The sequence below is a fragment of the Anolis sagrei genome, chromosome 5 (genome assembly GCF_037176765.1).
Source record: "Anolis sagrei isolate rAnoSag1 chromosome 5, rAnoSag1.mat, whole genome shotgun sequence".
NCBI lineage: Eukaryota > Metazoa > Chordata > Lepidosauria > Squamata > Dactyloidae > Anolis > Anolis sagrei.
In genome coordinates, this window is record NC_090025.1 from 173,256,791 (window position 1) to 173,284,336 (window position 27,546).

At 40.4% G+C, this 27,546-nt stretch overlaps 1 protein-coding gene across 1 annotated transcript; it reads right to left on the minus strand.

Annotated features, from left to right (window-relative positions):
- Positions 1–1,140: 1,140 nt before the first annotated feature.
- On the minus strand, positions 1,141–27,260 carry MKRN1 (makorin ring finger protein 1). Its single transcript, XM_060776841.2, has 8 exons — positions 26,917–27,260; positions 12,369–12,497; positions 9,288–9,514; positions 7,677–7,903; positions 5,825–6,039; positions 5,004–5,114; positions 4,411–4,549; positions 1,141–2,924 (listed from the first exon to the last, which is right to left on the minus strand). The coding sequence occupies exons 1-8, from the start codon at positions 27,105–27,107 to the stop codon at positions 2,712–2,714; spliced, it is 1,452 nt and encodes a 483-aa protein (XP_060632824.2). The 5' UTR covers positions 27,108–27,260; the 3' UTR covers positions 1,141–2,711.
- Between the last annotated feature and the right edge of the window lie 286 nt (positions 27,261–27,546).

The window sequence follows — 27,546 nt, forward strand, 5'->3', positions numbered from 1 at the left end:
GTTTTTCTCTTGTCCAAGTATATTTAGCTTTTATTGTATCATGATCCCTACTACTTTAATCCAATTAATTCTACTCCTTTTGGAGTATAACTAACTTTTAGTTACTCTCCCAGTAGCGCAATGGGAGAGCTGTTCAGCAGTGGAACTCTCTAACTCAAAATGTGGTGGAGGCTCCTTCTATGGAGGCTTTTAAACAGAGGCTGGATGGCCATCTGTTGGGGGTGCTTTGAATGCGATTTTCCTGCTTCTTGGCAGGGGGTTGGACTGGATGGCCCACGAGGTCTCTTCCAACTCTGATTGTAATGGGTTAAACTCTTGTGCCAGCAGGATCGAAGACTGACAGGTCGGAGGTTCAAGTCTGGGAGAGTGCGGATGAGCTCCCTTTGTCAGCTCCAGTTCCACATGCAGGGACATGAGAGAAACCTCCCACAAGGTTGGTAAAACATCAAAAAAACATTCGGGTGTCCCCTGGGCAACGTCCTTGCAAACAGCCAATTCTCTTACACCAGAAGTGACTTGCAGTTTATCAAGTTGCTCCTGACACAAAAAAAGTCAATTTTTTATAGTTACGGAGGCCTGATCTCACTACATGGTTATGGTGCTCTCGCATGGTTCAAGAGCTGTTTTATGCTGTTACCTAGTTTTTTTTTAAAAAAAAAAAACCATGGAAACACCTATTTTAGCAAAATTGGTGTTAGTTCTAATATAGTAGTTATCTAAGCATTGATCTATGATTCTGGAGACTAGGGTGAAAATCCCTGCTGAGCCATGGAAACTTAATGACTGACTTTGATCAAGTCACACTCTTTCAGCCTCAGAAGAAAGCAACAGCAAACCTCATCTGAACAAATCTTGCCAAGGAAAACCTGTGTTATGTTAATCTTAGGCTTGCCATACATTGGAAACAACTGGGAGGCACACAATACACTTTTGGGGCAGTCCTGCGTCAGTAACTTAATTACTTTAAGAAAACTTTCCATGTTATGAGCCAACAATTGAAAGCGACTACAGTAGTTCCTTGGTGCAACTGCAAAGGTAAAGTAGTATTTTCCCCCCAAGATATTTTTCATCCCATTTTAAGAATAGAAATTGTAGACTGGCACAAGGGTAGATTGTAAATTCCAAACTTGAAAACAAAGGTTCTTTTTTGCTTTTTTATTTGGGAAAAGTGCTTCTTACAAAAGGCAGCTGCAAAGTAACACAGACTTCAGCAACAATTTCTGATTCCATTTAAAAGTGAAAGGAGACACAATCTAAAGGACAGAAGCAGAACAGTTCAAAGACAATCCAGCAGCATTAAGTGTAATGGAAAGTTAAAATTCCATTAAGGGGAAGGAAAGGGAAAAGGTGGTGGTGAGGGAGGAGGCTTTGGCAGCACCTGAATTTCTTTCTAGCAGAACTGGACGTTGGGTAAATTGTTTGGCTGTTTGTTCTAGGGATAAAGGAGTAACATGCACATTTGTACAGCCAAGAGGAGTACAATCGTCTGAACTCAGGTATTCTGCAGGACAATGAGGGGCCTCTTCATCAAGACACAGAAGGGATATCACAGATGAAACTCTACTTGGTTACCACTAAAGATAAGTGAACACAGGGATCCCAATATGGTGGTGTCCTAACTAATAGTACAGTATAGTCTGAACCTTCTTTGGCTAACTATATGCTTATACCTGTGCAACTCAAAAACACTTAAAGGAGTAGAAAGTGGCTGGGACGTGAGGAGGAGAAGTGCCATGAAGAAAGGGCCTACTATCAAATTCTGTTAGCTAGTTTTACAGAACTGGCTGAGAGCCACAACATTTGCTTCAAAATCCAGCCGGGTCTCAGACATCGTGCACTCAAGAAAAGTGTGCTCATCAAGTGGGCAAGGTGGGAGAAGAAAAAAGGGAGTGAAAAAGTGTAATACACACATATACTAAATTGCACAGTCCTTGGGATACAACTCTGCATTTTATTTGTATATACATACATAGAAAGTTCTCCTTTCACACACAAACACATTTGCCTTTCATGCCAAACAGTAAAAACCCGGAACATTCGCACCTGGTTCTGGTTACACAGTAGTAAATAGTAATGTGCAAGTAAACAAGAGGCCAAAACCACAAATGAACACATGAACATGAAGGTGGTGGTGAGGAGGTTTGGAATGGAGCTGAAGCCAGTCCAGGAAACACACCGCTGGCCTGGTATTTGAAGTAGAAAAAAATTGCTTCCAAAGTCCATAGTGGAAAGAGGCCGTTGGCGGCTCACTTCTGTCCATCCCTCCGCCCCGCTCCCCCGGCACTGCATGACCACTGTTCTCATGTTTGTATCTGGGCTCTTCAAGATGAATGTGGAAGTCCTGTAAACACTTGAACCCTGGAACTGGGTAAATCCCGTCAGGAACACAGATATGAAGCAACAAGTCTAATCTAACTGTCAGACAGTTAAATTCATTTGTACAAAAACTAACATTTTAAAGGTTTATTTCATGTCATTTGTTTAACAGAGAAGAAAAAACACACTCCCGGGGCTGGCGGGTGGGAGGGGGTCGGAGATCGAGGGCAGGGGAGAGGAGACAGACCCTGGGTAAAAAGTTATTATAACAGCAGCACCTGGAATGGATAGGCCTGCCTAGGAGAGGGGGGGAAACACAGGCACAGCCACAACACCACAGGAAAAGAGCTACTGTCTGGAAATCGAGCAGACAGTCCAAACTCCACAAAGAGGTGCTATAGATCCAAGTCATAATAGTCTTCCAGCTCATCGTGAAACAAGTCCCATTCATCCTCGGAGTCTGTCAAGTCATCATCGCCACCTGCCGCCAACAGCATCAAGAGCATCTCGCCCAGTTCAAAGGTCACCACCTCGTCCTCATCATTTTCAAAGGGGTCGTTGCCCTCCCTCTCTTCAATGAACTCCCAGAACCGGTTTCTCCGCTGGGCCTGCAAACGGAGCACACGTTAATGGCCTCAGGCCAGACCAATTCTCTCCTCCAATGCAAAGGGGCCACTGCCCATTCCTTGCTCTCACAGTCCAAACCTCTTTACCCAAAAGTGAGAACATTTTGGGAACTTGTAAATAAAGTGTTTTGGGGAATGTTGGGCATGGCAATTGAGCAACACAAATCCCAACACAAATAGACTGATTCCACACACAGTTGAATTAAAGGCAAAACAGTTGCAGAAATTACAGAGTTTTACATGACTGTTTCCTCTAAACGGGTTTTGCAAAACCATTGATTGAGCCTCAAACAACACGAAAACAGCCATAGAAATGCCACATATTCTAATAGGACCAGAAACCTATGAGCCATCAGCAAACACACTTCTTAAAGATTGGTCAGCAGTTTATCAGATACTAAATACCACCTACTTTTCCAATGGGGAAAAAAGCAGAAGAATGAAGATGACTGCAGTGCTGGGTGTCTCTGCAGTTATTTGTGCATGACTGAAATGCCTCAATTTAGCAAACAAAACGTTTTTCAGGACTTGATTATATATTTTTCACTCAATAATTTCCACACCTGTGCTAGTTAGATGTACCAAAAGCAACACATTATGTGGCACTTTAGAAACTAATGTATTTATGACTTGAGGCACAAAATACATTTGTTAAGTTTTTAAGGTGCCACAGCATCCTGCTCTTTCTAAGGAACTAGCTCAACTTTGACAATTAAATAAAGGAGGATGTGTTGTCTATTTACAGTGATATGGTTAGATTATGAGAGAGGAAGAATCACGACATTCCTTTTGTTTCCAAAATGGAGTTTACATACATTATTTCCTTCTACTGTATTATAAGAAAAGCTGATCGCTGACCAAAGGAGATCAGATTATATTGCTTAGGGTTGAGCTAATCCTGGGACTGGGGGGGGGGGGGGGGGGGCATGTTTTACAAAACACATTCCCACATAAAATGCACCAAACCTATGACATTTTTGTGGATTTTTCATAAGGTCTCACAGGAAATGTTCACCTATTCAGTAATAAAAGTAGGAAGTATTTGTCACTTTCATTTGGCTCTGGGGTGTCTAACAGTGATGTCTGATGCGTTACATGACAACAAAGTGCCATCTTGTTCTGTAATGTTCCCTGGCTGGGACTACTTCAGGAAACAGCCCTTAGCATAACCATTGGGGAAAGGAATACCTAATATTATAAAGGAAAAGTTACACGAGGAGAAGGCAATACGTATTTTGTAATCTGAGTCCTTTTCATTATTTCTAACTAAAGTAGTCCCACTAAATCAATTTTTTAAAACCCCCAAAAAACCATATAGGTCAATTTGATTGATTCACTGGATCTGTTCTAGGTTTACTCCTTTGCCTACAAAAAATTAGGTACATCCCTAATTGTGTTCTACTACCACCACCATTCTTAAAACACATCCTACTTTTTTAAACGAACCAACAAAAGCTATGGGACTTACTCTGTATCTACTCGAAGTCCCCACTTTCTGCCTCTGGGGCTCCTCTCGGCGGCCATCGGGATATGCGTGTTTGTAAAAACAGTTCCCTCCAAATGGGCAGCTCCCACGGCCTTCATCAAAATACCTGCATGGCTTGTTGCTGGAAAGGAAAATATCGCAACCCTTACTCACAGCATAGCCAATCAGAATGCATTCGCTTTGTTATCGAGGTGATACTTTCTCTTTTTTATATATAAAAAAGAGGAATTGTCACGGACGCCATTTAAAACCAGTCAAACATATGTACACAAAGGGTAACGTGGATGTGCAGACTCAAAATGTGTGTGCATGCAGATAAGAGATTTTTTACCATATTTAAGGAGAGGTTGTGATTGGGTGGATTAGGAAACAGCAAGTGAAGTGTTGGGCACACAGGAGTGACGAAGTAACTTGTGCAGCCTGCATGCATCTGCTGGTAGTTAAAGATGCATCTTGTGGAAGGGAGAGGATAGGAAGGAGGAGGTATGAGAGGGCTGTAGCTAACACCTTGTTCTTCTCTGCGCGTGCCCTTAAAGTTTGCAGTCAAGCCTGGTCCAAGGCTCCAGGGCTCATACCTCATTGCCTCCTTGTATTTCTGAATGAGTTTCTGCTTCTCTTCCTTCTCCTCCACCCAGTACTCACTTGGAATGACAAAGTTAGATGTAATCCGGCATTCTGGGCAGGACCTGGGGAACGAAGAGACTGCACTGCAAAATTCCACAAATCAGGGGCACTATCTCCAACTACAGACACACCACAGCACAGGCCCTCCTTCAAAAGCAGTCTATTGAACCTCAGATCGCCGTTCCACGCTTCTTCCGCAGTCTAACCCTCCCAGTCCACAAACCCCACCATTTTTTGAGGTTCTCAGTTCTACAGCTTCTCCATTACTTATAAACATAGGGGGGAAAACATTTCACACACAGACTCATTTTTCTTTAGATATAAATAAATTTATTTTTTTTGTAACTTTGCTTTCTTTGACGTCCATATTGGTCTAGGTTTCTTTTTTCCAAGCAGACTTTAAAAAGAGGAATGGCTCACTGGCTCAATAATGAACTAGAAAAGTAAAACACACATTTGGAACTCATCTGTCTCTTTCAACATGTAAACCCATGTGAAGAATTTTTTTGTAACCAATAGGAAAGCATGTTACTACCATATAACCAAGATAAAATAAAATAAAATATGACTTAACATTCAAACCAAATGGATCTTGCTGGCCAACCAAGAGTACCAAGGCCAAACGGTATATCCAAAACAACCCCTCAATTCTGAATGGTAACATTACATTAAACACAGTTTTGGGATGAAAAGGGGCGATGTTGCAAGTTCACATAACATACTAACTTCTTCCCAAGAAACAAAGCACAACGGACATGGAGAAGTGCCTCACTTTATAATCTTGCTCTCAAATTGCTTAGCGCTCCTCCATTTGCGGATGCACTTGAGACAGTAAGTGTGGTTGCAGTTGGATAGGATCCCAAAACGACGTTCACTGGGATTGGCTTTCTCATACACCACCTCCATGCAGACTCCGCACACCATGTCTTTGCTACGCTGGACGGCAAATGAGAGCTCCATGTCCTTTTCATGAGCCTCAATGCAAGACTGTAAGGAAGAGAGAAAGCGCATGACAGAAAACACATTTCAAAGTGACCAAAGGTGAAATGTGGAGAGCAGTCCCCACAGCTCCATAAAATGCTCTCTCTGAGAGGGTCCATAACTTTTCTACTCCCCATTTCTGTCATCAAGAAGAACTGACCTCAGCCCTTGGGTCCTAGACATAAAGTTTTCTCCGCTTGAAATATTGCTTCAAGACAGTTATGACATAACAGCTCTCTTGCTTAAAAGCCTAACTTACTTATCCCCTGAATGCAGTGATGTAATGGCAAAAAAATAAAGGGATACTGAGAAAACTAATCTAATGTGGTGGGAGTCATGCCACCCAAAATAAGAGGACTGCTATGCCGAGAGACTGGGTCTGCTGAGAGGCTATATCTCGGAGAGTGCATTCATTTTGTAATAGGTAAAGGTGTGAGAGATAGACCAGGTAGGCACCCAGCAGACAGAAACAACCAAATTCAGTAGCAGAAGTACTTTTAATCTATATGTTTTGATTAAATCTAGTCATATATGGAACATATACCTTGTTTCATAGAATAAGCAAATCTTGGAGGCTTCTTGGAACACAATTAAAAAGGAGAAAATCCACACACTTTGCTTTGAGCAAAAAAATGCAGTTAAAGAATGCCTCACTGTTGCATTTCAGACATGGAAGGAAAGCAGGCTGTATAGGGATCTGGAGGTGGAGTGAAATTGTCCACTAGATCTGCTAGAGATCCCACATCTACTTTAACAACAGCCTACATTCCCATGGATGATTTGGAAGGCCTCTGGATAAGACAGGCCTAGAATGCTAGAAATGTGAGAGTGTCAACAATGCTAGGACTGCTGGGAAACACTCATGGAATTTCCTATATACAGAATTATTCGAGGGACAGGAATCTGATAAAAACATATCTTGCTAGTCTACCATATGTGCAATTTCACAGAGACCACAATGGAGAAGTAAAGGTTGCGTACTTGTAACTGTCTTTCTCCAAGTGGTCATCTGTGAAATTCACCCATCCTCCCTACTATCTTGTGATGCCTTGGATTCTCTTACTGCCGTCATGTAGTGGACATGGGGAACTGAGGCGGTAGCCCCTCCCACCAGCTATATAACTCCATGGGGATTTGGGGCGAGGCTTCTGCCAAAATGTATCTTAGAGTTCTAGAAGATTCCGAACTGACTACACAGGTGCAGGAAATACCCTGTTCTGAAGCACATTATGACACCTTGCATCTCCTTTCGCTCCCATACCATTCTGGATGGACAAGAGCTGCCAAGTGGATAATGTATCTTTCTGTTGGCAATTCTTGCAGAAAGCTTTCTTGCCCCAAGGAGGCTCTCAAACAACTTGCAATGCTCAAGATAAAAGGAATAACTTTAACCTCAGTCTTCATTTAGCTTAGTTTTGTAAGTTGTTTATTAAATATAAGGAAAGACTGCATTCTCAAAACATTTCCTTTGACAAGGTCCTATTATCACTTCTGCACATGACTTGCTGAAGAGCATAACAGGCCTGCCACACATTTATTTCAGACCATACTTCAAAGACCTATGAAGTCTATAAGCTTGAAAATGAGCACAAACGAGCTCTGAACTTTTCTTTGTTTGACAAACTGTTTAATCGATGTCTTACCTTTATGTGCAGAGATCGCTGTGCAGCATCGGCGGGATGGAGAACCTGTAAGCCACACATGTCACACACATCTCCATGGATATATACACAGTTTTCGCCATAACGGCATTCTCCTACTGCAGCATAGGGACATAGCTGTTTCTTCATCTCCAGGTTTCTTTGTTGTTTCTCATACTCCTCTTCAATGACCATTCCCTGCAAGGGTGCCTCAGTGCAGGATGGGGCAGCTGTGGGGGAAACCGGAATTATGATTCAGAACATGTCACTCTTCAAGGGGAGCATTTGAATTGCATCTTTTTAAAGCACCGTAACACAAGTCACTTCATCAAAGGAAAACAGCTGCAGAAGCTTTAGTCATGATCATGCCATCCAACCATGCTCCGAACATGAATTATTTTGAGACAAAAGTGAAGAACTTTAGTTCAGGTGTGTCTGAAGAACTTGAGACCCAACCAAAACTAGAGCTGGGACCAAATCACTGTTAAAGACACAAAGTGTAGTTTTCAAATGACCATTTTTGTGTAATTTTCGAAAATACAAAGGGGAAGAGACGAAAAAACCAGTGAAACAAATTCAGAGAGATAGTATTTTCCGAAAGAGTTAAGTCCACAAAATACCTGAGGCAGGGGGATCTGTGGCATCCTTTTCTCTCTCCGGCAGAAGAAGCCAGGTCCTCCATTTGTTTCTTGGAAAGTTCCCTCCTCCTCCTCCAGAGAGGGCCCTAACAACTCGCTATCCAGTGGCACTAGGATAGGGTGGCCATTGAAAGTTCCTCTCGGAGTATGAGGAGAGTTGAATTTTTCTCTCTGTGTGTGTCTCTCAGCCAAGAAAAAGCCTGGTGGTGTCCATGCTCTGACTGGCTGAGAATGGACACAACCAGCGACTACAATTCCCAGAACCCTCTCTTGCGGTTCGTCTTACTTTTAAAAATGTTATGCTTAAAACTTAAAATAACTCTTAAAAATCAGTAGATTGGTGAATTGTTTTGAAACTTGACAGGTCTGCAGTTGTAAATGGAGTCTACAACTGAGGTAGGTTTCATGCAAATAGGCCTTAAAGTGGCTGAGGATTGAGCCTTTAAAAATTCCTATTATAGCCAATGGGCGGAATCTCTGCCGGATGAAATGGAAAATACCCCTCCCCTTTCATGTAACTTTCTGGTAAACGAAATGAGGGATCAGACAGAAATGGACCCGAAAACGGTATGCCTTTTGGCCAAAATGCATATGACTACCCAAAACGACTCACCCATTTTTGCATTCTATGAAACTGTGTGCCAGTTCCACCCATATATTGTGCCTACATGCAGTATATTAATGTGTAAATGTTATCATGTATGCATGTTGGTAAATGGAACTAGAGCCTCTTCAATGCTAGATCCATCATATAGCGCACCTTCATGGGTAATTGCCATTGCAATGTGTGCAAAATTCAAAATAGATGTACGAGGGCAGTCAAAAAAGATCTTTCGAAGTATTTCAGCCACCATCCCTTAATTTCAAGTAATGACCTGCTGCCCTTAGATCATGACGTTACTCAAAGACCTTAAAACCCCATGAAGTGTCAGTATTGGCAATTGAGGTTGATCATTGCTGCTCTGAATGAACTTACCACGGCCACAGTATGGCTGCCCAGGAACAAACTCCACTGCATTGACCCAGTCTTCAGCCACAGGTCCTGCAGCAGCCAAGCTTCTGTCTTCAACTTCAGTCGCACCGGTGTTCGTTTCAAGTGTTCCAGGGGGTGGGGTCACATCTGTGGACGCTGAAGGAAAGGTTTTCGCAGCTGGACTCACAGTAGTCACTTCTTCCCTTTTCAATGGCTTGGTATGTTCATATCTGATACGAACAAAAAACAGAACTGGATTTTTCCCTTCCCCAACAACGTAGAACACTGCACAAGATATAAAGCTGAGTTGAAAGAGGCCTCGTGGGCCATAAGAAATGCGTAAGAAATTGATGTCAATAAATGCACTATTATATAGCACAGCTGGAGGAAAGATTTTATAGATGCTTGAGAAAAACAATGATGCATTTTTGACCTGATGAAAATTTTTGCAAGAGATTACAGCGGTAACAATGTCTCACTGTCAAATATATGGGTTACCTGTTATATTAATTAGTCTCTAAGAGTGCAGTCATATCAGTTTCTCATGATTTCATTTTAGGCACATTATTAAATATTAAATACAGAATGGGTGATAAGCAATTTGCCTCTCACAGTTTTTAACATTGGTGAATGTATCCCATTTTTCTATCAGAGCATAGAGCGATAGATAGATATATATATATATGAGAATATCATATTTCATCCTCACATCCCTTCTGTGAAACAGATTAGGCAGAGGGAAAAATGCTCAAAGCCAGTCTTCAAGTCTCAGGGCCAGACTCCCTGGTCTAAGAGAACGTTTAGCCTGCAAACCTCAGTAAAATCATATTTACCAAATCTAAGACATTCAAAGACAGTTATTGCTAGGTTAGTTCAAAAATGCATACGCACTGTACACAAGATGTCTCAAGATGGTTCAAGCGCAACAGCACACATTTTCAGATAAAGCAAGATAACAGCCATTAAAAAAAAATAATGTGGTGGTTGACTGTTTCTCCTACACCCACAAATGGCACCATGTTCACAAAACATGCACTTCATATGTATTTGCTTACAATTTTACAAGCGGCCTTTCCTCCAAGCAACCCAGTATGTTGTACATGTCCACTAATATTAATCTCACAGTAATTCTATGAGGTGGAATAGGCTGAAAAACAGAGCATTGGCTCAAAGTCACTGTGTAAATTTCATAACAAAGGGAGCATCCTTACTAAGCTCTCTGAAACCTCACCTGACATTCAAACTAGAACAATGGTCTGACATCAGCACTAGTCTGTATAGGTTAGTGTTGCACTAAATGACCCAAGTCATTTGCACTGAAGCATTTAAATGCTAACAATGCATTGTATGGGCTTCTTAAGGGCAAAAATTCAAACACAGCTTCGTCAACAGAATAAACTTCAAATCAGAAATTGTTTTTGGTTGTCAATAATCATATTAAACATATATTCCTATATGAGCTCCAAGAGCATTTGACTGCTGCCTGCATGGTCACTGTATCTGATTTTGCAGGATCTGGTTTAGCTTAACAACCATTAACTATTTCCTACTAGAGAAAAAGCAGTGGCTCTAACTTGGTAACTAGAACCAAGACATTTATAAAGGCTATGTACACAACATACAGGAAATATTTTCACTTCCTAGTAATTCCTTGCTAAATTTTCTTTTTAAACAGCTCAAGAGAACCATTATCACAGTGATGGCCATGAGACATGTTGGGTTACTAATCTTTGGAAAGTACATGATGAGACGTGTCATTCAACACATCCAAATGGCTGCAGGTTGGAAATGTAAAATCCAGAAGAGGAAATTTAATGCATGCCAAATATGTCAAACTCTCAACACCCCATCTGCAGTAATGGCATGTATATCAGAGAGCATGCATATCATAATCCCCTTTTGTGATAACTGGGAGCTTTGAAGATCAGTTCCACTGATCATCTAATGATATCTTAATATGACTGATGTAGCAGACACACAAATTGTGATAAAATGAGGCACTGCTATTGCTGCTGGAAAACCTGGCAATACATGGGCTTAAAAGACAGCATTTTCTATCAGTCTAAAGATTTGATTATCAAGGCCCAGGGAAAATAACATTCATAAACCAGACAAGTTCAGAAGATGCTTTCCTTGATCAGTTTCAATCTGGCTTCCCTGCTTATTAAATATATTGAAGAATATAGTTTTTGGAACTTTGCAAGTATAAATAACTTCTAATAATTAACTTTAGCCAGCAATTTTCAAATATAAAATGCTTGAGATTTTTTAAAGCCATTTGAAACAAAATAGTAGGTACCATGCAACTAGTACAGGTTACTCTTTTGAAACACTTAGTTTTCAGCAGGAAGTAACACTAATGTAGTACATGAGGATCAGCAGTGAGAAGATTACATTATGAAAACAGTAGCTGTTCCTAGCTCCCGATAGCTCTTATACTTTGGAGTGCAACATACAACCAGGCTGCATGTAGTCTCTTCCCTGACATATGCACCAACACCTGCATGGAGAGCAATGCTTGCCCTACTATTAAACAGAGTAAGGCATCCTCAGGTACCAGATGTTGGAAAGTGGCAAAAAAATGTTGGACAAAACTATGCACCATATGATTGCTCAGCATTTCATAGTTTTCTGCCCTCATCAGATGAAAGATTCTCTCCCATTGTCCACATTGGAGAAAGATTCAACTGCCTATTTAATTTTTGGACATGGGATAGGAAGGTGTACCATTTGATTTTTATTTCAGACAGCAAAATGTTTTTGGAATGGCCTTTTCGCATCTACAGCTGCAAGGGATGAACATTTCCATGTGATCTAGAAAGGCGAGGTAGATTACACATGACAAAACTATTCACATACTTGACTTCATTTGATGTATAACACCTGAAAAGGGATACTACAATATCAGTACTGCTGAACTGTTTAGTAGAAGTTCCAATGGAACACTCCATTAAATACACTGAGAATTTTTCAATTTATTCCTCTGGAATCAGACAAGGAAGCAAGCAACTGAGGGTGACTGGTCATAAATATGAGAAATTAATTCCTTCTTCAAAGCAAGAATATTCAACCATATTTCTGTACCTGCAACGATCTCCGTAAGCACAGCATCCTCGCTGAAAATACCTGCATACCATGGCAGACTGACTAGTGTAGAGATCATGGGAGTAACGGCAGTTGTCTCCCTCCTTGCAAACACCATGCATGAAATATCTGAAAGACAGAGCATTGCAAAGATGGCTCAAGCAGAAAAGTGAACATTTTGTAGGAGTTTGAAAAGGAAACAATTTTGCTTAATGCAAATAAATGGCAAATAATGCTGAATAATCTAGCATGACAAAACTTCAGATACCACGATTAAGAATTATTAGTAGAACTATTCTTCATGAATTTGTCTAGTTTGCAAACATATCTTATGGCAAATTTCATAAATATGTATTTTGTGAGAAAGTACACGATTAAGCCTGTTTTGAATCAAGGCCATTGGCAGTAAACTCCCATCTTCATGATTAATAGATTGATGCAAGGAGTCAGAGCATTTTTCTTCCAAAGGATCTTCCAGGACAATCCATTTCTGAGTGACCACCCTTGAACCAAAGAATGTTCAGACCAGATTACAACAGGAAAAGATGATAAAAATCCACCAAAAAATTCAACTCCTTTTAATCTAATGAGATGATCACTATTAGTCAAGTATTGCAGTTTTATTTACTCTGGCCTTTTTAATTACATCCATGCACTCCTCAGGGGTTCATTAAGAAAAGGGATGGGGAAAATGTGCCTACTAGCCATATTCAGGCCTAAACACCATTTGTGTAGCCTCCAAACCTCCCTTACCTCAATCAAATATTAAATTCGTATAACCTGGTTTTTAACTGGAGAATCAAATTACGGTATACTGGTCACCTTTATTGACTATCGTTTACTGCCTTTATACCCATCTAGCTTTGGTCATTTGGGTATGGATTGTTTTAACAGATGCTTCCTCTTTACCACCTAAAAAAGTCATGGTCCATCCTGCAGGTTTCTAAAAACACCTTTGCCTGAAGCAGAAATGTTTCCAAAGCAAGTATAAGGAATTTTACGGTATGTCTTTTTTTTTTTAGCCTAATAGAAATATTTTAAATATTTTAATATTTTAAAAATTTAAGTTCATGTTCTAATCTCTGGAACAGTAGAAAACAATCTCACTCAATTTACTTCATGACATTCTTTCAGATATTTAAAGATAGCTATGATAGCATGCTTCCTCTAGCTAAACACCCCCAGCTCCCTTGCTTGTTCCCCATAAGACTGGAGTTCTCAATCTTTTATCCTCCTGGTCACCCTCCTGCAGACACATTCAACTTTATTAATATCTTTCTTGAACAGAGCTGAACAGAGTATTCCACAGGATGTCTCATCAACAAAGAACAATGAGGCGCTACTGCCTCCCTTAGCCACTACAGGCTAGAACTGTGTTTACTTGTTTGGATGCTGAACTATACTGCTGACCACTGTTTAACTTGGGGTTTACGAAGACTGTTAGATTCTTTGCCCTATGTTATAAAACCAGGTGTCACACATCTTGTATTTCTGCATTCCATTTTTCCTACGAATATGCAGCACCGTACATTTCTCACTATTGAAATTAATGTTGTTTTGATCCAGCCCTCTAATCTGTCAAGGTTACTTGAATTCTGATACTGTCCTCAGGGGGATTCACTACCCATCCACACCATTTGGTGTTGTCTACAAATTCAATAAGCAAGAAAAAGATACGAATCCTGAGGCATGCCATTAATCACATCTCTCCAAGAGGAAGACAATGGAAAACTTCCTCAGAGTCACAGATGACCTGAAGGCACATATTTTTCTTAAACAGAATGCTACAAGAATAGTCAATGAGACTGCGAATTTTGTATTTATTCATTCTCCAGTATATTCCACTCCTATCCTACATGTGTATAAATACCTGCCAACTGAGGCTATAATATACTCACCTGATGAGGTTTACAGCAGAAAGATTACCAGACTGCTCTACTTTAAAATAAGGAACACAAAAAACTCCAAATTTCCACAGAAATAAAATCAAATGTAATTATTCTGAGAGTTAATTGGCTAGGCAATTTTAATCTTCATTTAAAGTAACTTTTTTGTCCCAATTATATCTGCCCCTCCTAACAATTCAACAATTGATGTCTGGCAATTGTCTCAGAACACATGTCTTTACAAAAGACTAATATCCACATACTAGGAAGGATGGGCCGGCCAAGGGCAAGATGGATGGATGGCATCCTTGAAGTGACTGGACTGACCTTGAAGGAGCTGGGGGTGGTGACGGCCGACAGGGAGCTCTGGCGTGGGCTGGGTCCATGAGGTTACGAAGAGTCGGAGATGACTGAACGAATGAACAACAACAAGGAAATATTGTGGAATAGGATCATGCAATGAGAGTGAAGACTGGCATCTGGCTTTGTGCATCTGGTTTCCTATATCAGGAGATGAGTTTTAAGCCTGGGAAAATGGAGGTAGTATCCCATCCTCTTTTCTGAGTAGCATGCCCAGCAATCCCTTAATTTTAAGTGGGCAGCCACTGAAACACTGTTGGCAATCTGTTTGGGTTCAATATCTACTCCACTCCCAAAAAGTTGCCTTGCCTAAGCACACTATGCTGTTTTCAAGGGAGTGAGGTCAGTTTTCCTTGCTTTTAAGGATCCTATTAAGTGGATCCTTCATCTAGTATATCTGTAGGCAATAAAATTTGCATTATTCTTCACACACAATTTGAGAGGACAATGTTGAGGAAAATAAATCCACTCTACTCCATATCTCCTCACATGACTCATCAGGGTGTTAACTAAGATGAACTCAGGCAGAATCTGAAAAAAATATGATATAGTCAGGTGTCTATTCTTACCTCCTCTCTAGAAGTCTCATCCCTCCAAAAGTAATGACATAGTAATCTCTATGTTGCCCTTTGTCTCCTCTCAGAACCCTGGTCTGTGAGCTGCTGTGAGGTCTATGTCCTAGCAACTAGAAGTTGCCAGGACATGTAAGGTATGTTTATGTAAGGTAAAGCACAAATGAACTTTTTTACTTTTGATATAGCAGTTTTTGAGGCTCTCTTGTTCATTAACAAACAGCCTTTAATTCAGAGGAAGTGATGGGCCTTTAACATTTTATTCTTGCATTTATTTTCTTAAACTAAATAAAGTTTTAGTGTGTTAATCGATTGGACCATGTTTTAATTTAGAAGGTTATGTATTAAATAAAGGGCACTCTTACTTATTGAGGTCATTTGAGTCTGGTACATTACAGCTTATTTTAGCCATAAGCACTATATGAAATGAGGTTCTGCAGACAACAAAATGTACAGAAATAGATACAACCAGCCATCAATTTTGAGACTTTTTTCCTTGCTGTGCCATCTGTTTTTATTTTAGGCTATGATTCTGCCTCTAAACTATAGCTTTGAGAGTGAAGCTACAGTAAATTTGAAATATACACTTGACATCTCTTGTGTGCATTAGACTGTGGTTAATATTCATGAACGTAGAATGGAAAGAAAGAAAAAACACGAGGCTTGGCTGGCATCACCTTCCTTGACCCAATCCTGCTATGCATAGATAAGATTAACAATAATACCACTGGAACTGTCTGTAGTTATAATGGTAGTAGATAACTACTAGATTTGTCTAGAATGATATGAGTTCTATCTCCTTTCTCATACAGAAAATAACTCTTCACATAAAACAATTCTAACACTTAGAATCCAAAGGTGAACAGTCTCATGGAAATCGCTGTGCTTCTGTAAAATACTCTCTTGATAATACTAAATACCTCAACTGCTACTTCTAAGTTTTCCAAATAGGTTTTGAAGTTTATCAATGAAGGTCTTGTCAAGAAAACTCGTGTGTGTGTGTTCCACAACTTTTACGAACAAATGTTCTAAAATATATCTAACAATGGAAACAGTTTATTAAGGACTTTTTTAAAAGGGAAGAAACTGAAAATACTGCAGCCTGTTTGTGTGTGCTTTCGAATTGCCTATGGACGTCTTATGGTGACCCCATGAATTTCATATGGTTTTCTTAGGCAAAGAACACAGAGATGGTTTTGGTAGTTCCGTAGACTTTACAGAAGCTCACAAGCCAGAGTTCTGAAAGGGGACTAAGAGCAACACAGAGGCATGGCTTTGTCATTATTTGTGAAGGGATGAGACTTCTAGAGAGGAGGTAAGAAATAGAGTCTATAGCATCTGTATGTGTTGAATATCTTCCATCCAAATACTAGCCAGGGCAGACCCTTGCTTAGCTTCCAAGATCTGATGGGACTTGATACATATAGGGTATTTTAGCATGGTGAATGCTACTGGACTTAACCACAAAAGAAGACCTTGCTAGGTCCTGTAGGGAGGAAGTATTCGGTTAGTCACTAGACCTTGAAAGAAAAAAACATTACAAGTTACAATGTCACATATCATGTTACTTTTGAATAACAATGTTAACCATGCAGTCACTTTGAAAAAAGTACATAGCAACTGTTCACATTGTTATCTTTATTCATTTATTTTGGAACAATGAACCTTTACTTATTGGAGGGATTTGAAGCCTTTTCAAACATTTTTCATTGTGCTTCAAAATATAATCTATCAAAAAAGCAACTAAGACGAGTCACGAGTGAGAAGTAATAAAATGAGCTACTCTTAATGGCAATACAAAGGCTTGCACAAATAATGCGGAATATGATCCAGGCTCTGTCACTACATGGCTGTTTGAGAATAAGACAATAGGAATCAAAATGGAGCCCATCTCCCAAGTAACCATAATTGTACATGGCACCTTCATCCTTTTGACATGCTAGAATGAAAAAATGAACCTTAAAAAGACCGCATCTCCGTCTATGAACCCACACGTTTTCTTCGTTCATCTGGAGAGGCTCTACTTGCGATCCCACCTGCGTCGCAGGCACGTCTGGTGAGGACGAGGGACAGGGCCTTCTCGGTGGTGGCCCCTCAACTCTGTCATACTCAGCACATTTTAATCTGTACCCATTACATTTGGCCCGGCCTAGTTGTATCATGTTATGTTGTATTGTCTTATTGTTTACTGTTATTGCTTAATGTTTTGATTTGCATGAAATGTTATGTGTATTGTTATGCTGTTGTTTTTATTGAGGCCTTGGCCTTCGTAAGCCGCATCGAGTCCTGCGGGAGATGTTAGCGGGGTACAAATAAAGTTAATAATAATAATAATAATACTGGAGGTGAGATATGTCAGATTGCATTACTCAGACATATGGACATACAGATTCCTAAAAGTTCCAAACACACTTTTGGCATTATCCAAAGCATACTGGTTTTCTATTTCAGAAAAACAAAAGATAGCTTAAGGTAAACTTTCTTGCTACTCCCAAAAATACCTATTCCACCAATCCCTGGCATCCTTCGATTTCTGATCCATTTACTTGGATTTTAGTAAACCATGGGTTGAACCCATTACAACAATGGATTCAAGATGTATTCATGGAAATTCTTGAGTCCTTACAAGGCTCATTAAAGATTAACAGAGAAGACTAATTTTGTATCAAAGTTAGTATTTGAAGAAACACACTACAAAGAATGTTACATGTTTGACTACTGAGGAGGTCAAATAAGATCATCTGTTGTTTCTCTGAAGCTAGACTCTTTCAAATAACTGTTTAACCAATTCAGAACTGCAGTCAGTCCCCTGCATTTGTTGGGATTAGGGGGACAGGAACCTCATGAAAATGAAAAGCTGCATGAAAAGCTGCAAATAAATTGTTGTTTTTTTTAACCAGAGAAAACACTGCTCTAGGAATTTCTAGGTTTTCCAGCATGATTCTGTGGTCAGCTTGTTAGAAGCTAAACATAAAATTACATTGGAGGACCAAGAGATTCTTAAACAGATGTTCTCTCTAGAAATAGCTAGGTCTTCCAGCATTATTGAAGGAAGATGACCATAGAGCCACAATGGAGAACCTAGAGATTTCTAGAGAAAACATCCATGAATAATCAAATCCGCAAAAATCAACACTAATCCTCTAACACAGTGGTTCTCAACTTGAGGGTCCCCACAGGTTGGCCTACTACTCCTGGCCAGTTTACCAGCTGCTAGGATTTCTGGGAGTTGAAGGCCAAAACATCTGGGGACCCACAGGTTGAGAACCACTGCTCTAACGTGTGAGGAATAGGTTACTTTCTAAATTTAATGAACTATGTGATCGCAAACAGTACATCTATGGGTCACTTTCATACATTGCTATTTTCTCTTTAAACTGTCTACAGCAAAACATAACATTTGTCATAACATATGGCATGCAAGGGAGATATTTTGGGCCAAGCAGCTGCTTAAACTGCAAGCTTGTAGTGCAAAACCTCCAAGAAATCCCACTCACTGCACCGAATGCATTCTTGTCCCAACTAGAACATACACTTTGTATCAATGAACTATCAATGTAAGTGCTGATTTGCCATTCGGGAATTGATTCAATTGATCTATTCCAGTTGCAACAAGTAATTGGATTGAGGTCTACAGCAATTTTGCCGTTCCGAAATCAAATCATATTCATGCACATAAACAAGAGGATTTAGTAGCTCCAAAATGAATGGATATGGGATGTCAAGGATTTAAGAAAAATGGCCAAGAGCAAAGGGCATTCAGACTCTGCAGTTGTTCATGGAAAGGTTGAATGCTTTGCAGCCAGTTAAAATGCTAACATGAGGAATATTCTGTTTATAGATTTCAGTATCATAACTGATCATTTGGCTTTAAATGTGCTATTGGATTTTAAAACTACTTCAATTTTACAAAGTCTAGATCTTGGCTATCCTGTTAATAAAATATTGGGGGGGGGGAGGTATCTTGGAAATATATCTTGAAAGCAGGATTAGCGGTATGTTAAGATGGGAAATACACATTACTACTATCACCATAGTGTTTCTTTTTTATCCTTGAATGTTTCATTTTAACCATTCTTCTGGAAAAGTTTGAGAGCTTTCATCTAGTTTTCCAGACAGAATGGAAAGTCCAAACAAGTCCCAATCAGCTCGACTGCCTTCATGGCTGTTGAACATGGCAGGAACAGCCAATATTTTAACTTCTCTGCAATAGCATTTCCCCTGTGCAGATTTCATTCCAGAGTGGCCCACCTCAAACTCAAGCACGTATTCTATTCTTAGTAATGACCTGATGTGAACCCAAAACATAGTCTTTGGAAATTTTATAGAAGAACACCCTCAGCCTAGGGCTGCATGTCCTCATTAACCTGTCTCTTGTCCTTTGTGAGTTTGTCTAATCTGTTGTGTTCATCAGATATAGCCACTTTTTAACTAGATCAATAGTGAACATGTGGCCTGAAATTAAGTGTCTAGCATCAACAGCTTTAGAGTATACAAATAACGTGAACCGTATTCTACTTCAATCTACACCCCTAAATTGGTTCTATATTAACTATCCCCACAGTCACTTGTCATATCACTATTTTGATTTAAAAAAGAGGGATGATCCAGTACATCACCTCTCACAAAAAAGGCTGCATAGTTATCTCTTTTACAAATTTATGTATTCTGAGACAAACATTAATATGGGTGTGTGTAATCATACATTACTTTATTTGATGTTTCTATATTTTTGTTTATGAAGATATCTAGTTCTCAACTACTTCACTTAGACCCCATATTCTATTTTACATTCATAACTGCCTGTTAGGACTCAATGTGAAGAAAAAGCTCCAGGGAAATTAGGAAGACGGCTGCCACCACCTTGAATGTCAGGAAGAAACTCGGGAGGTTTAGGTCTTTCATGAGTCAGCAGGATGGAAGAGAAATGCCAATGGCTTTAATAACCCAAGCTGGATCTTGTCAAAGATATTCAGCAAGAAGTGAAAGATATTGTTCCTTAAAAATGAAATAGATACAATCCAGGGAAAAAGATTAAGTACTCAGCAACCCCAGGTATTCGGCACCTGTGTCTGAAGGTAACTCTCAGGGACAACAGAGACACTCAAACATGCAATTTGATAATTCACCATTAAAACAGATCTAGAACAGGGTAGCATTCCCTTATTGGAATTATTTAAACATTTTAAAATTTCTGAAAATCAGTTTTTAAATATGGCAAATGTATCAGTGGAACCAAGAGAACCCTTGATATTTTATTGCCTATGCTCTGACATGGTGGCACAAGTTCTTTAGAATTAGAAATGTTTTGGGCTCACACCAAAACACCAGATACTATTGTTTGTACTTCCTCAAACCATCATGGACATGCTTGAAAGTTATCCTTTGGAACATTCCACCAAAAAAAAAAAAGGCATACTTCCTACTTGGTACACCATTAACATGGCATGAAGAGCAGCAATGTTACACACACACATGCATGCATACATGCATGCACGCACACACATACACAAATGTAAAAAGTGAGTGAAGAATCAGAAAATATCTGGAAAAGTATAGTCTCCTCAGAGTTAAGCAAAATGCCTACCTAAATAAGGTGAGTTTTGGTCCAACCAGAAACTTCTATCATGATTTTTTTAAAGGTACAGAGAGATAAAAGCTGAGAACTATAAACAGGCATGCATTGGAACTTTCTAATGTGTGTGCTTTAAAAGCAGATTATATTTTATGTATTACCCATGGAACAGCAGAAATGAAGGATATTAAGAAAGGCAGAAATTTCCTAAAATGCCACTTCAAACATAATATATTTTACAGTTGTTATCCATAAAATGCATAACAAGAAAACTAAAAGGGCATTGTGTGCATTTTATATCATAGTCTTAGATGGATACTAATTTTCAGATACTTCTTTCTAATGTTATTCAGCAGCTGTGAACGTAATCCACTGGATAGTTAGAATGGAAACATAATTACATAACTATCTGGTGGAGCAAACTCTAATTTTAATAATTACACAAGAGAATAAACAAATTAAATATTTCATATCCACTTTTCTACCCGCTCCCTGGAGTTCAGACCTGCCCTGGCAACCTCTCTTCTTTGTTCCCTTTTGTTCTCAGAAAACACAAGTTACCTCTCACATTGCCCTACATTTCCTATGCCTCAAAAATAAAGGAAGGACAAGAGAGGAATTGTTAATTTGTAGTTTAATGGGAGGGGGAAGTAGAAGAAAGAAGGAACCTGGTTGTGTGGGGCCTAGAATGAGCTGAATGCAGGGAAAGTTTAATGTGCTTTCCAGTAGTACAATAATGATTTCTTCTTATTCTGTGAATAGGGCACAAGACATGATCAGCACCTAGCACTGTGCAGACTAGAAAACAATGTCATTAATAGTAAAGGTACACATGTAGTGGAATTTGACTCTTTATGCTTTCTTATGGGTTTTGAGTTTCACAGAGTATAATGCCAGTAATGGCTTGAATAAACCCGTTGTATTGCAGGCAAATTGCTAGGTGCTGGGGAAAATAAATATGTGTATATGCCTTCAAGTTGCCTGTTGACTTATGCTGACCCCATAAATTTCATAGGGTTTTCTTGGGCACGGAATATGAGGAAATGCGTTTGCCAGTGTCTTCTTCTGAAATGTAGCCTACAGCACCTGTTATTCACTGGTGGCCTTCCATTCACATACTAACAATTTCTTCCATATTCTGCTTGCGTATTTCTCACAGACACAATGCTCTCACACAATGCTCAGACTGGCCTCATCCAACACAGCAATCCTTATATACAACATAACTGTAAACTTTATAAACTCATAATGCACAAAATGAGCTTAAAAGATACATATTTTACTATCATATTCCTCCATACACAGGCTGATTCTTAATATTTAAGCAACACTGCATCTGTAAACACCCATTGAAAATATTTAAAGAATGGAAACTTTATAGTCCCCTCCCTTGACTCCACTGCTCAACAATACCCAAAGCGATTTTGGATTGTTTTCATTAGTTGCCCTGCATAGCCTATTATCCTTCTCACATTGCACTATTATAGTTCTACATTCCACTTTAACTGCCCTGGCAAAATACTGTGGGAATTTGGGATTTGTAGTTTAGTGAGGTCCGAGAGCTACCTAGCTGAGAACTCCAAATGCCCCTTCCCTGAACTGCAGTTCCCAGAATTCCACAGGACATTGTTATGGAAGTTAAAGTGGTATATAGCACTATAACAGTGTAAAGCAGTGGTTCTCAGCCTGTGGGTCCCCAGATGTTTTGGTCTTCAACTCCCAGAAATCCTAACAGCTGGTAAACTGGCTGAGATTTCTGGGAGTTGTAGGCCAAAACATCTGGGGACCCACAGGTTGAGAACTACTGGTGTAAAGTGAAAAAATGCTAAATCTAGTTTTGGAAACTTAAGACGCCATCAAGAGATTTTTGTAAGCAGTAGCTATAAGTTTCATACCTCACCAGCATTATCCCCAACTATTTTGTAAAAGACAATATGTACTGCTTCAGCAATTCCTACCTAATACACAACACATTTCATACCCGTAAAGGCGTGGATGCCCTCCATTCAACTATAAGATTAATGATATTTCTCTCTTTTTTAACAAATGGATACATGACATTTGATCACATTCTTCCTATACCTTATTTTTTTTCCTTTTGTTTCTTCCACTTTCTATTTTAAACTAAGATATTGGAGAGCAATAACCTGTCTATATGCATTATTACTTATTATTTCTTTTAAATAATAGATATATTCTAGAATACATATTTTTTTCTAAATTGGAAACATCCTCAAATATTATTCTGAATTTAAGACTTCAAAACACTCAAGCTATGGCCCTCTACATCTTGAAAATACCTCTAATATGATATAAGGTTGAGTAATTGTAACCACAACTGTAGTTGATTTAAAGAATACTAGAGAGCAGAACTGAACACCTCTTAAATCAGAAGACAAATTGGAACCAAGGAAATATTTACCATAATCTAAGAAGTAAGAAAACACTACATTTAGTTACACAAAGTATGAAAGTTTACATAACAGCAGGACCTTCTGGACAAGAAGTATACCACGTCTATGTATAAATCACATTGATCACTGAGAGCATTGATTAATAAGATGGTAAACAAGCTGCATCCATTTGGTCATCCTTTATTTGAACCGGAAGCCAGCAACCCAAACTTATCCAATTTTGAGAAGTCCCCAGTGGCAATAAAGGGTGACAGTTGTGAGAATTCACCTAGTTTCATGAACAAAGAAGTTGCTCTTAACACACATGAATGACAGAATGAATCCAGAATAATAACACATTTACTTTTTGAATGCAATACTACATGCATGGAAAAGAGTGCATCAGCTCTCACCTTATTGTATCCTTATTGCCTGGTATCCCTGATTTTATTTTAAAGATTCAGCACATGTAAAGGTGTCTGAAAGTACAGCAAGATGCATGTCTATATCCCAACAATTATTAGGAATAAAGTAGGACATGTGATAAAGAAGTTCACTGATCTTGTAATGAGTGAGACCTTAAAAATATGCAACATGAGCTTTCTCTTACTTAGAAATAAATATTTAAAACAGAATAACTAAGTTTGTATTCAAAGATGTAGACACATTCGTCTATTTAGCATTAAAATACAATAAAAATTCCAGCAGAATATTTTGAAAATTACTGGGAAATAGTGTAAGTTTTGTTTCACCCTGGGGCTTTAAACATCTCTGCAAATGGATATATAAACCTTTTATTTTACCATCACATATGTTTGAAATCTGTGTTATCAATTCACAGTAGGCACCATTGAAATCCTTTTCGTGTATTTGCAAATAAAAACTGGCTTCCTTCACAGGGGAACAATGTCAAGGAAAACAAACTGGTGATGTTAATGTGGTGAAAGAATAAGTCTAATAGGGTATCCATAGTGGGTTCCTTCTGGGTGAAAACTATGGCACAACAAACCCGGTATATGTTGACTCTCCCTTATCTGAGATGCTTGGGACTAGGAATGTTTGGAATTTTAGAATAGTTGTATTTGCATACACATATATTATGGGCTATCTTGGAGATTAGACCAAGTCTAAACAGGAAATTCATTTGATTCATACAGAACTCACACACACAGCCTGAAGCTAATTTATACAATATTTTAATGCCTTTGTGCATTAAACAAAGGTGTGTGCAGTGAACAATCAGTTGGCAGAGGTGTCACTATCTTGGCCAACTATGTAAGTGACTTTAGGTTATCTCAGAAATCCACTTCCTTAGATAAAAAATGAAAAAAATAGTCTTAAGAGTAAATACACTGTAGTATTAAAGCAGTTTGACACCACTATCACTGCCATGGATCAAAGCTATGGAATCATGGTAGTTCAATTTTACAAGGGCTTCAGCCTTCTCTGACAAAGAGTGCTTTTTTCTCAATAAATGAACACGAATTACCTGCTTGAACTTGGGTCCCATCTCCAAGGTGTCTCATATACCAATTGGATTTCCAACAACTGGTAGGCTGTGAGGAATTGTGGGAATTTAAGTCCTGAAGGGCCCATGTTTGGTATACGAGATGCCTTGGAGATAGGACCTAAGTTCATTTGTGTTTTATATGCACACCGTCTTTACATAGCTTGAAGGTAATTTTGAAAATGCTGTTCTTAAGAATTCATTGCTTGAAACAAAGTTTTGTGTTGTCAGGAAGCAAAGGTGTCACTGCCTCAGTCACCCAAATGGACAGTTTGGGATTGTGAAATTACAGATAAGGGATGCTCAACCAGTAGCTTTGTCAGTCTGGAATATCATCATGTCAAGGAATACCATATCATATATGGATATGCAAGGATATCAATTTTTTGAAAAAATCCAAAATAGGGAACACTTCTAATCCAAAAACATTTTGGAGAAGGAACTCTCAAGCAGGAGGAAGGGCAGCCTGAACTTAAGAAAAAGCTCTCACAGGAAGTATGGAAAGAGATTTTGGGGGGAGGGGGCATGCATCTACAGCAGGTATGGGCAAACCCTGGCCCAGGGGCCGGATGTGACCCCTTGGGCTCTATTCTCAGGCCCTCCTCTCTCTCACCATCCTATCCTTCCTTCCTATTTCCTTTCTCCTTCCCTCTCTTTTTCTACTTCCCTTCCACCCTTTTGTCCTTCCCTCCCTGCTGTCCTCCCTTCCTTTTAACCTCCTCTTTCTTCTTCCATCCTCGTCCTTCATCCCTTTTTGTCTTTCTTTCCTTCTCTTTCCTTTATCAGTTCCTTCCTTCCTTCTCTCCATGCCTTCCCTCTTTCCTTCCCTCTCTCCCACTTTCTTCTTCTCTCCTTCCCTTTTGTCCTTCCGTCCTTCCCTCCCTGTTGTCTTTCCTTCTTTCTCTTTCCTTACCTCCTTCTTTCTTCTTCCATCCTTCCTCCCTGTTTGTCTTTCATTCCTTCTCTCTTTCCTTTCTCCTTCCCTCCTTCTCTTCGTCCCTCCCCCTTCCCTCTTTCCTCCCCTCTCTCCCACTTTCTCCTTCCTTTCTGTCCTTTCTTCCTTCTCTCTTTACTTCCTCCTTACTTCCTTTCTTCTTCCATCCTCATCCTTCCTCCCTTTTTGTTTTTCTTTCCTTCTCTTTCCTTTATCCGTCCCTTCCTTCCCTCTCTCCCCTTCTATCCTTCCCTTTTCTCCTTTCTTCCTTCTCTCTTTCCTTCCTTCTTACCTCCCTCTTTCTTCTTCCCTTCTCGTCCTTCCTCCCTTTTTGTCTTTCTTTCCTTCTCTTTCCTTTATCTGTCTCTCCCTTCCTTCTCTTCATCCCTCTCTCCCACTTTCTCCTTCTCTCCTTCCCTTTTGTCCTTTCTTCCTCCTTCCCTCCCTGTTGTCTTTCTTTCCTTCTCTTTCCTTTATCCTTCCCTCCTTCTCTTCCTCCCTCCCTCCCCTCTCCCACTTTCTCCTTCCTTTTTGTCCTTTCTTTCTTCCCTCTTTACTTCCTTCTTACCTCCCTCTTACATCCTTTGACGTCCTTCCTCCCTTTTTATCTTTCTTTCCTTCTCTTCGTCCCTCCCTCCCTTCCCACTTTCCTCCCCTCTCTCCCACTTTCTCCTTCCCTTTTGTCCTTCCTTCCTTCTCTCTTTCCTTCCTCCTTACTTCCTCTTTCTTCTTCCATCCTCATCCTATTCTTTCCTTTATCCGTCCCTTCCTTCCCTCTTTCCTCCCCTCTCTCCTTCTATCCTTCCCTTTTCTCCTTTCTTCCTTTTCTCTTTCCTTCCTCCTTACCGCCCTCTTTCTTCTTCCACCCTTCCCTTCAATCCTCGTCCTTTCTCCCTTTTTGTCTTCCTTTCCTTTATCCTTCCCTTCCTTTTTCTCTTCGTCCCTCCCTTCCTCCCCTCTCTCCCACTTTCTCTTTCTATCCTTCCCTTTTGTCCTTTCTTCCTTCTCTCTTTCCTTCCTCCTTCCCTCTTCCATCACCGGCCAGCCAGTTCCCTAGCAGTGAGTGCTAGCATGCAGCCACCAAGTTAGAAAGTTTGCCCATGCCTGAGCTACACTTTGGAATTAACGCAGTTTGACATCACTGGGATCTGGGGTTTGTTGTGGCTTCCAGGACTCTTTGGCAGAGACTCCGTAGAACAACAAACTCACGGGATTCCTCAGCACTGGAGTGGTTAAAGTGGTGCCAAGCTGCACTAACTCGACACTCTGAGGGGAGGGGAAGGGACGGGCGCCATCACTCGGCGTCCCCTCCGCACGTTACCTGCAGGCGACCTGCTTCGTCCAGCCGCCGCCGCTTCCTCCTCCTCCTCCTCCGGCTCCGGCGGGCGCTGCGTGAGGGGGGCAGGAGGCCGTGGTGGTGGTGGTGATGGTGGCGGCCTCGGCGGAGAGGGAGGCCTCGCCAGCTGCCGCCGTGCCGCCACCACCACCGGGGGCCACCGCAGCCTCCGCCATTACTGTTTACCCCTCACAGCGAGGGCCCCACCGGAACTTCCGGGAGCGCATCCTTCCGGCCGGCTGGGCAGGCAGGAGGGCGGGGCCAAAAGGCAAGAGGGCGGGGCTTAGCCTTCCCCCCTCTTCCTCTCTCTCTCTCTCTCTCTTCTGGGAGCGAAGGGCGATAGAAACAAGGCCTGACTCGAGGAACAGGCCAGCGCGCGCTGTGATTGGCGCCGCCGTTCGAGAAGCCCCGCCCACCGTGGCGGAAAGGCCTATGGCGTTTCAAGGGGGCGGGGCGTGGAGGAGATTGACGTGGTGGAGTTCAGGGTCTCTTCTGCGCATGCTCTAATTGTTCTCTCAAAGTGTATCTAGACTAGGCATAAACTAGCTTGGGCCCTCCAGGTGTTTGGACTTCAACTCCCAGCATTCCTAACAGCCTCAAGCCCCTTCCTTTTCC